Source organism: Bos grunniens, chromosome 10 (assembly GCF_055505025.1).
Source record: "Bos grunniens cultivar Pamir isolate PY7600 chromosome 10, Bosgru_T2T1.0, whole genome shotgun sequence".
Taxonomy (NCBI): Eukaryota; Metazoa; Chordata; class Mammalia; order Artiodactyla; family Bovidae; genus Bos; species Bos grunniens.
The window spans coordinates 47,764,387-47,782,075 of NC_141174.1; the positions used below are offsets into that span (position 1 = coordinate 47,764,387).

A 17,689-nucleotide genomic window follows, 5' to 3' on the forward strand; every position below is an offset into this window, starting at 1 on the left:
CCAAGGGGGAGGGAACATGAGACAAAACCCTAGGGCCTTTCATACACACACACACACACACACACACACACACGCACACTTACCAAGCTTCCCTTACTGCTTTGATTCTTTGTATTTCGTATTCTTGGTTTCCCAGAGACCTTTCAGCACTCTGTTTTCTGAATAATTAACTCTTGCTGCTGCTGCTGCTAAGTCGCTTCAGTCGTGTCCGACTCTGTGCAACCCCATAGACGGCAGCCCACCAGGCTCCCCTGTCCCTGGGATTCTCCAGACAAGAACACTGGAGTGGGTTGCCAATTCCTTCTCCAATGCATGCAAGTGAAAAGTCAAAGTGAAGTCGCTCAGTCGTGTCCGACTCTTCTCGATCCCATGGACTGCAGCCTACCAGGCTCCTCCGTCCATGGGATTTTCGAGGCAAGAGTACTGGAGTGGGGTGCCTTACCACTCATTAAAACTTAACTATCCTACTACATCTATTAAAAAGGTTCTAATAATGCCTGCTAACAAATCAGCTCACAAGAGTTCACCTATCTACTCCTCCAAATTACACAAAAAAATTTGATCCAATTAAAAAGTCTTCCAAAAAGTTCTAGGAATACCTGAATAATGCAAAATTTCAGATATAATGCAATGAGCTACCAAGACCGCAATTCTGGGGAAAAGGCAGCATTTTGACTCATTTTAATTTAAGAAGTCCCAGAGCCTGTCATATTTTGCCATTCTATTCTTTAGCACACCCCTCCAAGATTCCATTTTCCTGAGTGTCATTCAGACTGTCTCTAAAATAAGAACTCAGTTTAGTTTTCCATGTCTCGGAAACAAAAGTCTCACCTGGCAAAATATTAGATCAGAAAAAAGTCACTTAGAAAAGGAAGGAATCTGGAAGCTTGTACCACTGAGGAATAGAAGTGCATTCATTAGAAAGTCAGGACTATCTGAGGAGGAATTAAAATAAGGGACAGGGGGTATTATCCTCAGCATTTCACTGCTCAGCCTTCTTCATTAGGTTCGGTTCTGCGTTGACAGGCTGTCTAGGGTCGTTATTAGAAGAGGCTAGCCTCAGCCCCAACCTTGACAGGTCTAACAGTTGCCATACGAAAGCACTGGCATTGAAGCACCAGGCACTGCTGGAACTGATTTACTCTGGAGATTTGTATCCAATTTAGCATCTTATGAATAGTGCTTCATAGTCTGAGCAGTGCATTTCCCTGAGAAAAGGCTCCTACATATAATAGCTTATCCAGGAGTCTGAGGTAGAGAAAGGAATTGGTAATAATGGATGTTGAAACAGTGGCACAGAAACTCTTCCAAAAGGTACCCCTCCCCCCAGCCTAGCTTCCATGACCCTTAGTAACCCCTCCTACCCCTATATCACTGGGGAGACCTTGACCCCAATGATTAATGACAACATAATATTTTAATTTGAGTTTCTAGTAATATCCTTAACATAAGGGGGCAGTCAAGCATTTTTAAATTGATTTCCTATTTCTATCTAGGAAAAGAAGGAGTTTTTAAGTTAGATTGCTGAGTAATAGCAATGTAAATACATTCTAAGGAAAATTTAAAGAATATTTGCAGAGTTAAAATGCAATGATACTTTATTTGCCAATACAACATTCTAAACAATGTATAAAATTTTCCACAGTCTATTAGAACAATATCGATCCCTATTTGAAAATGCTCAAAATCCCTGTTTTTAATCCACACAGCACTCTGAGTAAAGAAAACCGCCCAGGGGCCTATGAACTCCACCTTTCGGTTAAAGATTACTGCTTTGCCAGAGAAGATCGAATTATCGGAATGACAGTAATTCAGCTCCAGAATATAGCCGAAAAGGGGAGCTACGGGGCATGGTATCCCCTTTTGAAAAACGTCTCTATGGATGAAACCGGTCTGACTATCCTTAGAATCCTCTCTCAGAGGACCAGTGACGATGTGGCTAAAGAATTTGTAAGACTTAAATCTGAAACAAGATCTGCTGAAGAGAGTGCTTGAAACAATAGCATACCCTAAGATCACATCTCTGAGAATTCACAAACTCTGTTTGACTACTGCATGCATGTGCAAATACAGGGGAATGTTTATTTCACTACATTTCAGTGTTTGCCAGTGCTCAAGTACAGTGTCTACAAGGTATGTGCGGAAACTGCAGAACTTTTATACCAGTTCTGGTCTTTGAGAAATAAATGTTCCATGAAGTGCCAAAATCATGATGTTAAGTGAAATATCCAGAGTATCTTTTAAAATGTTTATTTCGTTACCAATTTCTCATCCATTAAACATACTAAAACACAGTCTTTTGAGTTTGTCCATTAGTTATTCTTGTTACATTGGCTTATATATCTGGTAGATATGAAATCATTTGTTACTCAGATTGTTTTATTTAGACTTACCTCATAATAGATGTCTTACAATTACCCTTTTCTACCATGACTAGAAATGCAGTTACTTCTAGAAAGCATTTGTAATTTTATAGTTGCAGATATATTGTGATGATTTTTGCATACAAAATAAAATAGAAAAGGTGGGAAATATTTTATGCTGACCGGTTTCCAACCTTTCTGAAATATCACTGTGAAGAAATGCTCTTAAAGCAAACTTATGCAAAGCAATGCTAAATAGTTTGTTACCATGTTTGATATATCAACAAAACTTCATTCGTTAAAACTGCCAAGGTCACATCACATTTGTAAAAAAAGAAAAAAGAAAAAAAGAGGTAAGTTGAAGCATTTGCCATCTAGCATTATGTCTTGGCTTTACCAAATTTCATTCTTTAGAAAGTCATAGGATTATTGGTTTAGAAGTACAATGGAAGGATTGTTTCTTAAAATTACCTATGATAATTAACTATACCGTTAGTGTTTTCCTTCTGACAGTTATGACTAACTCCTCCTTTACTGAGTGCTATAATCAGTTAAATGTTTCCTTTTTAGAAATACTCAACAATTTGTACTGAATGCAGCATTATTATATATTGCACTGGAGAAAAAAGTCATGTCTTCAGCTATTTAGTGAAAAATGTAAAATGAAGTCTGAACAAATTGCTTACAATTTTGTAATTTATGTTATTTATAAGCCCAAGATGCATACAATGCAATAGGAAAACAACTTATTACAGCTCAGTAGATAAAAATACAGCTAGGTTGGATTTTGAATATGAAATAGTTTATAAATATTTGCACTTTCTCTATTTTTATGGTTTGACTTTTTAGAGTCTGTACCTAAATAGTTGGCTGTAGAACAGTACTTTGTAATTGTAACTTATGGTCATAACTGTTAGTGGGCAACATATATGTGCAGAAAAAAGACCCTGTAACAATGACTGCTTTGTGAACAAGCTGGTCCAATATGTTAAGAACAAGTGAAAAGTATCATGACTCCCAGAACCATGCTGTTACTGGGTGTGAAACCACAGACAGCAAGATCCACTAATTTATGTTAAATTGATAGGCAAGTGCTTTGTTAATAACGTCTTCAAATGCATAGTTCAATGCAATTCTCTGGCATATGCATTAATAAATGAATATATATTAAGCACATGTAATACTTGATTGTATCTTCTGCCTTTTTATTTCATATATGCAACATCATTTCATTATTTAGGAATAAGAAATCCAGATCCTTTTTACTGAATAGAACACTCTTCACAATGTTTGGTTCTAGTATCTCATTAGAATTTGAGGGAAAAAAATCCAATTTTGTTCCTGGAAAAAGTTGCGTATTACAAAATAATGAGCCTGAAAATAGGAAAAAAAAAAAAACTGATGTATCTACCTGTCCGCATGTCTCTGAATACTGTTAAGCTATGAAAAAATTCAACATACAAGATATAGACAAGCAACACCATTAAATAAAACTATACATAACAAAAGGTTTCATTATTTTATTGAAGGATTCATTCGAGATTTAAATTCATTCGAGATTTAAAATGATTTTACAGAACATTGACTTAAGGAGTACATTAATGTCATAAAGCACAAGACTACTGAATAAATAGCAGTTTGGGTGTGCATTGATCACACAAAAAATTACGACCTAAGTATATTTCCAGTATTTGTTTAATTGGATCTATTCATTCTGTCTCTGTGTGTGTGTGTGTGTACAATATATATCAAACACTAATGGTGATGGTGTGAATTGTGTCTATTTATTAATATCATAAAGTACCAGTGCTAATTTTGAGATAGTTATAAATTCTACAGTCTTTGTTGTTTCTCCCAAGATATAAGTATTTGTTGTCTCCGGCATAATGCCTGTTGTGTTTACATAACCAAATTAGTCATCCCTCTGAAGTTCACAGCAACCTCCACCAACTATAGGCTCCATTAAAGTGTGAAGCTATTTATTTATTTTAGATAAAATGCACAAAGTTTGACTTTTCATCTACAGATGAAAATTGTGGTAGAAGTTCTCAAAGAAACACATGAAAATCAAATTTTGCTAAAAGGAGGTATTTAAAACCACAGTGAAACATTTATTATTTAAAGGGGTTTTCATGAATTATTATTTAAGGTAAGCAATCAGATGTCCTTATAACAGCCTGCTGTAATTCATCTATTTCTAGGATAATTTATGTATTGAATTTCCCTTAAAGGAGGCACATTTATAAAAGACAAACCTAGCTTAACATTTTGCATTTGGTCTTTTATTTTTTTTTTTAAACTTTACATAATTGTACTGGTTTTGCCAAATATCAAAATGAATCCATCACAGGTATACATGTGCTCCCCATCCTGAACCCTCCTCCCTCCTCCCTCCCCATACCATCCCTCTGGGTTGTCCCAGTGCACTAGCCCCAAGCATCCAGTATCGTGCATTGAACCTGGACTGGCATCTCGTTTCATACATGATATTTTACATGTTTCAATGCCATTCTCCCAAATCTTCCCACCCTCTCCCTCTCCCACAGAGTCCATAAGACTGTTCCATACATCAGTGTCTCTTTTGCATTTGGTCTTTTAAAAAATTTTTGAAATGAGAGTTATTTTCACCTTTTAATTTCTCTTATATAAAGATATGGCTACACTAAGCACTTTTAAGGAACTGTGGTGTTGGAGAAGACTCTTGAGAGTCCCTTGGACTGCAAGGAGATCCAACCAGTCCATTCTGAAGGAGATCAGCCCTGGGATTTCTTTGGAAGGAATAATGCTAAAACTGAAACTCCAGTACTTTGGCCACCTCATGCGAAGAGTTCACTCATTGGAAAAGATCCTGATGCTGGGAGGGATTGGGGGCAGGAGGAGAAGGGGACGACAGAGGATGAGATGGCTGGATGGCATCACTGACTCGATGGACATGAGTTTGAGTGAACTCCAGGAGTTGGTGATGGACAGGGAGGCCTGGCGTGCTGCGATTCATGCAAAGAGTCGGACAGGACTGAGCGACTGAACTGAACTGAACTGATAGTAGTTTCAATCTCATACTCAGTGAAAGGGAATCATGTCTGATTCCCCTGTTACCACTTGGCAGAATATGGGGATGCAGAGGGAAGGGACTGCCTTACCTGGCATTTGCTGTGTTTAAAAGCACTCCAGTCCCTTGTTTGAAACAGCTGGTTCCTCGCTCACTCAGTCCCAGCTCTCTACAAATGGGTGATCGCTCTTGTTCAGGCAGCTGGTATTTGTTTTTCAAAATAAAAAACGAGGGTACATGACTTGATGGAGACTAAGCTCCAATTTGTGAATATCATATGATAGTTATTTTAAAATATGTATTTTTCACATAACAATTTTGAAATCAGGATACATTTTATAGTCATTGTCATGGTATAGATTAATGAGTGTTTTCCCCCTTTTTAAACAGTAAATAATGGCTCATCTTGCAATGAAAAACTTCTTATAAGCAAATGCAGAAATAGTAGTAGTTATTTATCTTTTTAACAAATCACATATATTGTAATCTGCATATACTAAAATTATTATGTCAAGAAGCAACAATTAGAACCGGACATGGAACCAAGAACTGGTTCCATATTGGGAAAGGAGTACATCAAGGCTGTATTTTGTCACCCTGCTTATTAAACTTTTATGCAGAGTACATCATGCAAAATCCCAGGCTTGGATGAAGCACATGCTGGAATCAAGATTGCTGGGAGAAATGTGAATAACCTCAGATACGCAGATGACACCACCCTTATGGCCAAAAGTGAAGAGGAACTAAAGAGCCTATTGATGACTGCAGAGGAGAGTGGAAAGTTGGCTTAAAACTGAACATTCAGAAAACTAACATCATGGTATCCGGTTCCATCACTTCATGGCAAATAGATGGGGAAACAATGGAAAAAGTGACAGACTTTACTTTCTTGGGCTCCAAAATCACTGCAGATGGTGACTGCAGCCATGAAATTAATAGGTGCTTGCTCCTTGGAGGAAAAGCTATGACAAACCTAGACAGCATATTAAAAAGCAAAGACATTACTTTGCAGACAAAGGTCCGTCTAGTCAAAGCTATGGTTTTTCCAGTACTCAGGTATGGATGTGAGAGTTGGACCATAAAGAAAACTGAAAGTGAAAGTTGCTCAGTTGTGTTTGACTCTGCGACCCCATGGACTGTATAGTCCATGGAATTCTCTAGGCCAGGATACTGGAGTGGGTAGCCTTTCCCTTCTCCAGGGGATCTTCCCAAGCCAGGGATCAAACCCAGGTCTCCCACATTGTGGGCAGATTCTTTACCAGCTGAGCCACAAGAGAAGCCCAAGTATACTGGAGGGGGTAGCCTATCCCTTCTCCAGGAATCAACCCTGTGTCTCCTGCATTGCAGACAGATTCTTTACCAACTGAGCTATCAGGGAAGTTCAATCATCCTCCAAAATTCCATTATCCAACTGCTTTTTAAACAAACTCTCCCTCTACATTTAGCTCCCGGCAGCCCTGATCTATTTTCAGTCCCCCTGGTTTTATGTTCTCCAGAATGTCATAGAAATGGGATCATAGTAGGTATCCTTCTGAGCCTAATTTCTTTCATTAGGCATTATTCATTTGAGTCATCTATTTTATGGCATCTGTCAACTGTTTTCACTGCTGAGTAGTACCCAATTACATAGATATACAAGAATATCTGTTCAGTTACCAGTTCAAACACATCTGGGTTGTTTTCGGTTTTTGGATGATTATGAACAAAGCTATTATAAACATTTCTATACAGGATTTTATATGACTGTAAGTGTTTATTTCTCTTAAAGGAATACATACTAATGGAATTTATGGGTCATATTATACAGCTAACTTTATGAAAAAGTATCAAATGATTGTATGATTTTATATTCCCAGCAGCAATGGGTAAGAGTTCCAGTTGCTCCAAATCCCTGAAGCACTTGATATTGTCAGGTTTTGTTTTTGTTTCTATTTTAGTTTGCAGTCTGTTGATGATCAACACTGTTGAGTATAAGCAAAGTACATTTGTTTATTTCTAATCCATATATCATCTTTGGTGAGTGTCTGCAAACCTTCTGTCCATTTATTCAACTGGTATTTTGTTTTATTATTGTTGAATTTGGAGACATCTTTGTGTATTGGATATATAAGTCCTTTTTCAGATATGAGACTCATAACTATTTCACCCCAGTCTGTGGCTACTCCTTTCATTGTCATAACAGTGTCTCTCAGAGAGCAAAAATATTAAATTTTGAAAAAGTCATTTATAGTTTTTCTTTTATGGATCACGGCTTTGCTGTTAAAAACTCTTTGCCTCACTCAGTCACAAACATTTTCTCCCACGTTCTATCAAAGAAGTTTTATAGTTTTAGATTTTACTATTTGGTGTATAATCCATGATCCATTTTGAAATTAGTTATTTAGTTCAATTATAGAATGTGAGGTTGAGGTTTATTATTTTTAATTTACTAATTAATTTGAAACGCTGGACTGGAAGAAACACAAGCTGGAATCAAGATTGCCAGGAGAAATATCAATAACCTCAGATATGCAAATGACACCACCCTTATGGCAGAAAGTGAAGAGGAGCTAAAAAGCCTCTTGATGAGAGTGAAAGTGGAGAGTGAAAAAGTTGGCTTAAAGCTCAACATTCATAAAACGAAGATCATGGCATCCTGTCCCACCACTTCATGGGAAATAGATGGGGAAACAGTGGAAACAGTGTCAGACTTTATTTTTCGGGGCTCCAAAATCACTGCAGATGGTGATTGCAGCCATGAAATTAAAAGACACTTACTCCTTGGAAGGAAAGTTATGTCCAACCTAGATAGCATATTCTAAAGCAGAGACATTACTTTGCCAACAAAGGTCCGTCTAGTCAAGGCTATGGTTTTTCCTATGGTCATGTATGGATGTGAGAGTTAGACTGTGAAGAAAGCTGAGCGCTAAAGAATTGATGCTTTTGAACTGTGGTGTTGGAGAAGACTCTTGAGAGTCCCTTGGCCTGCAAGGAGATCCAACCAGTCCATTCTGAAGGAGATCAGCCCTGGGATTTCTTTGGAAGGAATGATGCTAAAGCTGAAACTCCAGTCCTTTGGCCACCTCATGCGAAGGGTTGACTCATTGAAAAAGACACTGATGCTGGGAGGGACTGGGGGCAGGAGGAGACGGGGACAACAGAGGATGAGATGGCTGGATGGCATCACTGACTCGATGGACATGAGTCTGAGTGAACTCCAGGAGTTGGTGATGGACAGGGAGGCCTGGCGTGCTGCGATTCATGGGGTCGCAAAGAGTCGGACACGAGTGAGCAACTGAACTGAACTGAACTTGCATAGGGAAATAAAATTGTTCCAATACCACATGACACCATTAATTGAAAAGACTATACTTTTTCCTGTAAATTATCTTTGTACCTTTGTCATAAATCATTTAACCAAATGTGTGTGGGTCTATTTTTTAAATCTCTATTTCCTTCCCTAGGGAAATTCCTACCTCTTCACCAATTTGACACTGTTTTAATTACTGTAGCCTTGTATTGTCTTAAACTGTGAGTTTTCCATGTTGTGTGTGTGTTTTTTTTTTAATGTCACCTGTTCTAGTAATTTTGCATTAAGAAATTAAAACACTAGTGGAATTTTGGGATTTTACTGAACCCACAAATCATTTTGAAGACAGCTGACATCTTAACTGTGAACTGTCATCAATCTAATGAATACAATACTTGTCTCCATTTATTTAGATCTTTATTGATTTCTCTCATCAGCGTTAGTTTTTAGCATAAAGATGCTACCAAGTATTTCTTCTGTATGTGCATGTATAATAGTGTACATAGGAACTTGGGAATAAAATTCAAATTTCAATTCTTCATTTTTGTATAGAAATTGATTCTTGTGTATTAGCACAGTTCCCATAACCTCACTAATCTTTCTTCTTATTTGCAATATCTGTTTGGTAGATTCCTAAGTTTCTACATTGACAATCATGTCGAGAGGCATTTTTGTTTATTTCCATTTGCATGCATATTATTGCTTTTCTTTCTTTAATGCACTGGCTATAGCTTCTAGTACAGTCTTGTTTTCTTTTTCTTTCTTTTTTTTTTTTTGAGAACAAGGAGGAAGTAGTATTTATGCAGATTTAATCATATCATATACAATACAAACTTGTAGCACTGCTAATGAGCCTAGAAAGAATTCAACTTCAGTGGTCTCAAACTATTTATAATAACTAAAATCCCTCTATAATGTATTCACACCACAATATATAAGGAAGAGGCACAAATTTTATTTTTTATATTAGTTTTATCCATTTGTTAATACATTAGCTTCCTATTTTAATCTGTTCTCATAGCATACAATATTACAGCTAGAGTTTAAGAAGATAGGCTTGACTTGTTCTCAATCTCAGGGAGAAACCATTCTTCCCCATTAAATATGATGTTAGTAAGTAAATAAATATGATGTTAGTAAGTAAGTGTTTATCATTCGGTCGTGTCTGACTCTTTGTGACCCCATGAACTGTAGTCCTCCAGGCTCTTCTGTCCATGGAATTCTTCAAGCAAGAAAACTGGAGTGGGTAGCCATTCCTTTTTCCAGAGGATCTTCCTGACCCAGGGATTGAACCCAGGTCTCCCTCACTGCTGGCAGATTCTTTACTGTCTGACCTACCAGGGAAACCCCAAATATGAAATTCCTTCCTAATCCTACTTTGCTGAGAGTTTTTAATCAAAAGTGATTTTTGAATTTTGTCTAATGATTTTCTGCATCAACTCAGATAATCATATAATTTGTGTTCTATAGTTTGTGAATGTGGTAAACTACATAGACATATTTTAATTGTTGAAGCAGCTTTGCATTTCTAAGATGAACCCCACTTGGTCATGATGTACTATCTTTCTGCATATTGCTGAATTCAATCTGGTAATATTTTATTGAATATTTAACATTTATATTCATGGATTCTATTGATCTATAGTTTTATTTTCTTGTAATGTTTTTGTCTTGTTTTGATGTCAGGATATTTTTTGCCTCCTAAAGAGTTGGAAACTGTTTCCTGCATTTCTATTTATTTTATTAATCTTTAAAAAGAACTAACTTTGATTTCACTGATTTTCTCTTTTTTTCTGTTTTAAATTTCATTCTTTTCTGTTATATCTTTATTTTCTTCCATTTGTTTGATATAGGTTTAATTTTCTCATCCAATTTATTACAGTGGGACCTTAGATTATTCATCTTTGTCTTTTGAAATGTAAGCACTTAATGCCACGAATCTTCTAAACACTGCTTTAACTTCATCCCATAAATTTTGATAAGCTATATTTTGTCTTTATGCAGTTAAAAATATTTTCCAATTTTCATTGTGACTTCTTTGACCCATAAGTTACAAATTTTGTGTCTTGTTAAATTTCCAAATATTTGGGGAATTTTACAAATATTTTCTCTTACTTATTTCTAGTTTGATTTCATTATACTTGGAGAATATACTTTATATGATATCAATTCTTTAAATTTGGTAAGATTTCTTTTATGATCCAAGATATGCATGGTGAGTATCATATGCAGAAAAGAATCTACTTATTATTATAATTTTATAATCATAATTTTAGTTATAATTTTAAGGCATCTATGAAGAAATCTAACAAAGTCAAGTTGATAGGAAGTATTCTTCTGATCATCGATATTTTACTGATTTTTTTTGTTTCGCTTTGAGAAGAATGTTGAAATCTCCAAATATAATTATGAATGTATTTATTGTTTCATTCCTATCTGCTTTATTTTGAAGGTCTATTGTTAGGTGCATGTATGTGTGTGTGTGTGTTTAGTCGCTCAGTCGTGTCCAACTCTTTGGGACAACATGGACTGTAGCCCACCAGGTTCCTCTGTCCATGGAATTCCCCAGGCAAGAGAATATATACATTTAGGTGCATATATATTTAGGATTATGATGTTTTTCTCATTGGGTTATGTAATGTTCCTCTTTCATGCTGGTAACTTTCCTTGTTCTAAAGCCTGCAATAACTACTAGTAGTATAGTCTTCTTTAAGGTTTGAGTGGTATACCTTCTTTCACTGTTTTGCTTTTAAACTATCTGTATCACTATATTGAAAGTGTGGTAATAGTAGCTAGCACCTGTATGACATACATGGGTCTTTTTAAAAATCTAATTTGACAGTCTTTATGTGGTATATTTTGACCATTTAACAAAGCTAATTAATTAGATTTTTTAAATTGCCAAAAATCTGATATGAGATAGCTGAAATAAAAAGACTCATAATATATTGGTCTTTTGATTTCTTTAGATTATCGGACAGAGTGAAGTAAGTCAGACAAAGACAAGTATGATATTGCTTATATGTGAAATCCTTTTTAAAAAATGGTACAAATGAACTTATCTATAAAACAGAAATAGAGTCACGGATGTAGAAAACAAACTATGGTTACCGAGAGAGAAAGGCAGGGAGGGATAAACTGGAAGATTAGGATTGACATATACCTACTACTATATATAAAATAAATAAATAATAATGACCTACTGTCTAAAACAGGGAACTCTACTCCACTCTGTAATGACCTATATGGGAAAATAACCTAAAAAAGAGTGGATATCTGTATTATAAGTGATTCACTTTTCTGTACAGCAGAAATTAACACAACATTGTAAATCAACTATACTCCAATAAAAATGACTTTTTTAAATAAAATCATTTAGGCTACAAATTTAAAAGGTTTTACAGACTCAAGTTGTAAGCATCTACACTTGGATTTCTTGAAAAAGATGTGATAGAATCATAAAATGTAAGAGCTGAGAGTAATCATGCAGATAATTTAATCAAAATTCTTAAGAAACTGAGACCCAGAGGTATATAATGACTAGCCTATTATCAACTAGTTAATAACATAATATGATACTGGAATCCTATGAACTAATTTTCCTAAACTTATCTTCTGTGCCTCACCTCAACACCTTGTCTGGGGCACTTCTACTTACTCTAAAATCAGTCCTCCAGGGCTGCCTCCAGAAAGCAAAGGGATGAAGTTCAGCCAAACTGTGATTTTATCCCAAAAGTGGTATTTAAATTAGCCTGTTAATTCTCACATTTTTTAAAGCAATGATATTAGGTGGAGATCAAACCAGTCAGTCCTAAAGGAAATCATCCCCGAGTATTCATTAGAAGGACTGATGCCGAAGCTTCAATACTTTTGGCCACTTGATGTGAAGAGCTGACTCATTGGAAAAGACCCTGACGCTGGGAAAAAACGAAGGCAAAAGGAGAAGAGGATGACAGATGATGAGATGCTTGGATGGCATCACTGACTCAATGGACATGAGCTTGAGCAAACTCAGGGAGACAGTGATGGACAGAGAAGCCTGGCATGCTGCAGTTCACGGAGTTGCAAAGAGTTGGACATGACTTAGCAACTTAACAACATTAGATGGTTGGGTATTCTCTCTTGTAAATATAGCATTATAGAAAAGGGAGGTTAAAATCACTGATAAATGCTAATCATCTTTTATTTTTAAATATACCTAGATGATTTGATTTAATTTTAATGAATCATATCCTGTGAACATGGTTTTAATTTCAACTTTATATATGAGGAAACTGAACCTTGGGGAATTTAAATCACTTGGCAAGATTCATATACATTCTTACCTGTTTATGCCCACATAAATACATGGACATATTCATAGCCAATTATAAACTGTATTAAGATGGAAGAAAAATGTTCCATTCACAGCAGCAACAGAAAGTTTAAGGTGCTTAGGAAGAAATCTAACCACATATAAAGACTTGTGTAAGAAAATTCAAACTCTATTAAAGGGCATAGATGACAACAGAAAACAAAAGAAAACATAGGTTTCTTTATGAAAGAAAGACAAGACTCAATATACTTACTTCCAAATTAATCTATCAATGAGTTTCATTACATTTTAATAAGTCATCAAACTATGAATTACTGTGTAAAAGAAAAAGGCGATTTGTTGATTCTGAGGTGATTCAGGTTCTTGCTTACAGAAGTATTAATTCACCCCTGTGCTAGAAATGCATCTTAGTGGGTAGGTCTTTCTTATAAGCCTCCATGGCTCCTTAGATTGGGTGGTTATTAGAAGTACATTAAAACACTGTAGTTTTAAAAATGAAATAGTTCTATAGTCAAAGTGTGTTGATGTATTCTAAAGCTAGTAAAATTACCTTTTGACTGGCAGTCTTTGGATGCTTCCCTTATCGTGGGTTTTCTTCCATTAATGGTGAATTCTTCTATTTAATTAATATACTATAGTATTTTACGTCATAACCTTTCCAAGATCGTGGTTTTTTCTTACCAAAACACATATTGAAGTCTTGGCAATTTTTGACATTTATCACAAAACATTTTAGCTTAGGTGCCAGATTCTACATTATTTTTCTTCTTTTGAAAGACATTCAGATTTTGCAAGATCTGTCTTTATTTCCTTCTCTAAATATTATGAAAGAACATCTCTTTCAGAAGGGCTCCATATTGCTTGAAGACTATATTCAGAGTAGTTCTAGCCTCTTCCAAAATATTCTGAAGAACTGCAGGCAGCAGAGCCCCAGTGCCGACTAATCAAAAAGCAAAGGATGTTGGAAGTGTACTTGAATTGTTCACTATCCTAAGTGTTATTGGTGCATCCTGTGTAAACGGAAGCTGAACTTGACACATGGTGCTTTTAACTAGGCACAAATTAAACGTCCGCTCACTGCAAGACAGCATACCTATACCTCTAATAAAAGTGTAATGCAGTGACATTTTAGTGAATAGGAAGTTTTGAACACTTGTGCCTTGGGGTGTTTATTGAAGCTTTATGAAAACTATCGATGTTTCCTTAGTATCCTTAAAGTTATGTCCGTGCTTTAAAAAGTTTCTCTGTAGGAGAGAGGTGGTATTTATACCACGTTTTAAAATTCTCTAAAATGAGACATCTTAGCTGCTTTCCACTTTTAAACTATTAAGCCACTCAACTTGCCTGTTACTGGAAATACCTTTACAGTTTGTGATGTGGTAATCTAGACAGCCCCTTTGGGGAAACTTCACAGTCCCAGTGTCGTTGCCATACAGCTTCACTAGAGTTCTTAACCACAGCTGAAAGGAGCCTATTTTTAGGTCTTCCAGATACCATTTAGAACTTTAAAAGGTGGTGGGTAAAAACTTAAGCAGCTTTTCCATTATCCTAGGTTGCAGGAAACTTTGTAGTTGAGGTTTAACACATTGTGTATCCCTAAATTAACATTAATCACTATGCTAATGAGTATGTAAACCATTCTTTTGCATTGATGCATTTTGTATCTCCCTCCATTCATTAAAAGCATAACAGCCAAAAAAAAGAAAAGAAAAAACAATATGTTTTTCTAATTGACTACAAACTAATTTTAAAATTCATATGAAAGCAAAAGAATAGTCAAGGCAATTTTGAAGAATGATCAAGTACCCACCCAGCTGTGCACTTCTAACAGGTTTCATGATTTGTCATAATGCTGTAGTAAATAATGTATGTTTTTACATTGCAGGCAGATTCTTTACCAACTGAGCTATCAGGGAAGCCCCACTTTACAAAAAGGTAGATAAATAGACAAATAAATAGAATAGATTCCCTAGAAACAGATCTATGAATATCTGAGAATTTGATATCAAGTTGCATAGTGTAGACTTTTAAAAATATATTAAAATATATATATACATTATATAGATTTAATAAATGTATATATTCTGTATTTGTAAAGAAATAGATTAAACTAGATCTCAATGCCAAACTAAAATGAAATCCAGATGAATTGAACACCTAGGAATTAATAGTCAAACTAATATTTTAGAAGAAAAATATTAACTTCACCACAGAGAAATTAGGAACAACTTTTTTTTTTTTTAGGAACAACTTTTAAAACAAAATTTCAAGCATAAAAGATAAATTTACACATAACTAAAATTTTAAACTTTTTAATGACTAAAGGAACAAAGGTGAAAAATAAAAAATATTTTAACAAGCTTAATAAACTCAACTACATTATGGCACATATTTTTAAAAATTGCTTAAAAACTGTTAGAAAAATGCAGGAAATTATCACTAAGCAATTCACAAAAGAGAAATACCAGTGATAATAAATATATTTAGAGATGTTTTCTTTCAATAGAAATAATTTTTTAAAAAAGGCAAAACATCTCTCTGACTGGGAAAAAATGTGAAAAAGTTGATCAAGAATTAACATGATAGTTTGAACAATCCCTCATCTATGTCATTAACAAGATCTAAGAAGACATTATATCCATGGCTTCCCTGATGGCTCAGTGGGTAAAGAATCCACCTGCAATGCAGGAGACACAGGAGACTCGGGTTTGATTCCTGGGTCGGAAAGATCCCCTGGAGGAGGAAATGGCAACCCACTCCAGTATTCTTGCCTGGAGAATCCCATGGACAGGGAAGCCTGGCATGCTGAAATCCATGGGGTCACAAAGAGTAGGACACAACTGAACAACTGAACTGAACTGGCCCGGCACTTTGAAAACACTGTGAAAATAGGTGTAAACATATTCATGATGATCCTCTCCTTTGTTCCTCTCCCTTCTAAACTCCCAAGGCTAAACTTTACAGCTTAAAGAGATAGTGTCCATCCAGTGTAGCCTCTCTTTGAGAGTTCAGAGAAAACCTTCTGACAACTAGATGTTTCCCAGTGGTGCAGCACCAAATAAAAGTTGGTAATAGTGGCTCTTTAGTACCAAAGACTCTGTCCTGGGGCTCCATCTCTCCATTCTTCAACATACTGGGGGGCATTGACTATGTTTTACTCAAGTTTTTCTTCTGAAATAATTTGTAAGAAAGATACTCCATTTAAAATTATGTGAATAACTTATAGCTTTTTAATAATAATCAAGATTGCTGGGAGAAATATCAACAACCTCAGAGATGCAGATGATACCACACTAATGGCAGAAAGTGAAGAGGAACTAAACAGCCTCTTGATGAGGATGAAAGAGGAGAGTTAAAAAGCTGACTTAAATACTCAACATTTGAAAAACTAAGATCATGGCATCTGGTCCCATCGCTTCATGGCAAATAGATGCGGAAAAAGGAGAAACAGACAGATTTTATATTCTTGGGCTCCAAAATCACTGTGAATGGTGACTGCAGCCACAGAATTAAAAGACACTTGCCTCTTGGAAGAAAAGCTATGACAAACCTAGACAGTGTATTAAAAAGCAGAGACATCACTTTGATGACAATTGTACAGTCAAAGCTATGGTCTTTCCAACAGTTGTGAACAGATGTGAGAATTGGACCATAAAGAAGGCTGAACACCAAAGAATTGATGCTTTAGAATTGTGATTCTGAAAAAGACTCTTTAGAGTCCCCTGGACTACAAGGAGACCAAACCAGTCAATTCTAAAGGAAATCAACCCTGAATATTCATTGGAAGGACTGATGCTGAAGCTGAAACTCCAATACTTTGGCCACCTGATGTAAAGAGCTGGCTCTCTGGGAAAGACCCTGATGATGGGAAAGATTGAAGGCAGGAGAAGGAGACAACAGAGGATGAGATGGTTAGATGGCATCACCAACTCGACATGAGTTTGAGTAAGCGCAGGGACATAGTGAAGGACAGGGAAGCCTGGCATGCTGCAGTCCATGAGGTCACAAAAATCGAACATGACTTAGCAACTGAACAGCAAAATAGTCATTTATAGTCATTATTGTCATACATGCACAAAATAACTTTTAACTCGGAATTAACAGTCAAGAAATTTAACACACTTGTATCTGGGGGATTTGGATTTTTTTGTTTTGTTCTACTTTTCAGTTTCCTGGCCTTTTGCAGTCTTCCATTTGTTTTGGAGAAATTAAGTCTATTATTTAAATTTTGAATATTTTTAAGATCCAGCTGTTTTCACTTCATATTTGTTATTATAATAATTCTTTAATATAATAAATTATTTATGTTTACCTCATCAATATTTCTGCCTTGAGTGGTTAGTTCTTTTAGTTAGTTGACCTTTGAGTTTTATTGGTCTCAGTGCTTAATGACTAATTACTACCATTAACTGAGAGCTAGAATATGCCAGTCACTATTCTAAATGCTTTAAATGCATCAACTTATTTAATATTCACAGTACCATTTTGAGGTTGATACTATAATAACCTTTGAAAGAAAGGTTATGGCTTTCATGATAATAAAATTATGGCTTGGAATGCTTAAGTAAATGTCCTAATGTCATGAAGCTATTAAGGAAACCAAGATCTAAACTAGGATTGTTTGATTCCAATCTGAAGTTCAAGGGGAAAAAAAGAGGGGCAATGATATAACT

General features: G+C 35.6%; 2 protein-coding genes across 37 annotated transcripts in view; one reads left to right on the top strand and one right to left on the bottom strand.

Moving 5' to 3' along the window:
- The window catches only part of UNC13C (unc-13 homolog C), an 839,460-nt gene extending 835,916 nt beyond the window's left edge, over positions 1–3,544 (top strand). For all 10 annotated transcript variants that reach the window (XM_086321016.1, XM_086321021.1, XM_086321015.1 and 7 more), the window contains one exon: positions 1,710–3,544. In XM_086321016.1, the coding sequence (XP_086177142.1) occupies positions 1,710–1,995 (286 nt within the window). In that variant the 3' untranslated portion in view covers positions 1,996–3,544. The remainder of the gene's footprint in view (positions 1–1,709) is intronic.
- The window catches only part of LOC147364479 (uncharacterized), a 537,088-nt gene that overhangs the window by 197,488 nt on the left and 321,911 nt on the right, over positions 1–17,689 (bottom strand). For 2 of the 27 annotated variants that reach the window (XR_015134534.1, XM_086321032.1), the window contains exon 5: positions 7,161–7,373. The exons of 24 other annotated variants lie outside the window; for them this stretch is intronic. Coding sequence is in view for 1 of the 3 variants with exons in the window: in XM_086321032.1 (XP_086177158.1) it covers positions 7,368–7,373 (6 nt within the window). In the remaining 2 variants the exon portion in view is untranslated. Of the gene's footprint in view, positions 1–5,503; positions 5,614–7,160; positions 7,374–17,689 lie in introns of those variants that run through there. One more of the 27 variants, XR_015134531.1, reaches the window with a different exon arrangement.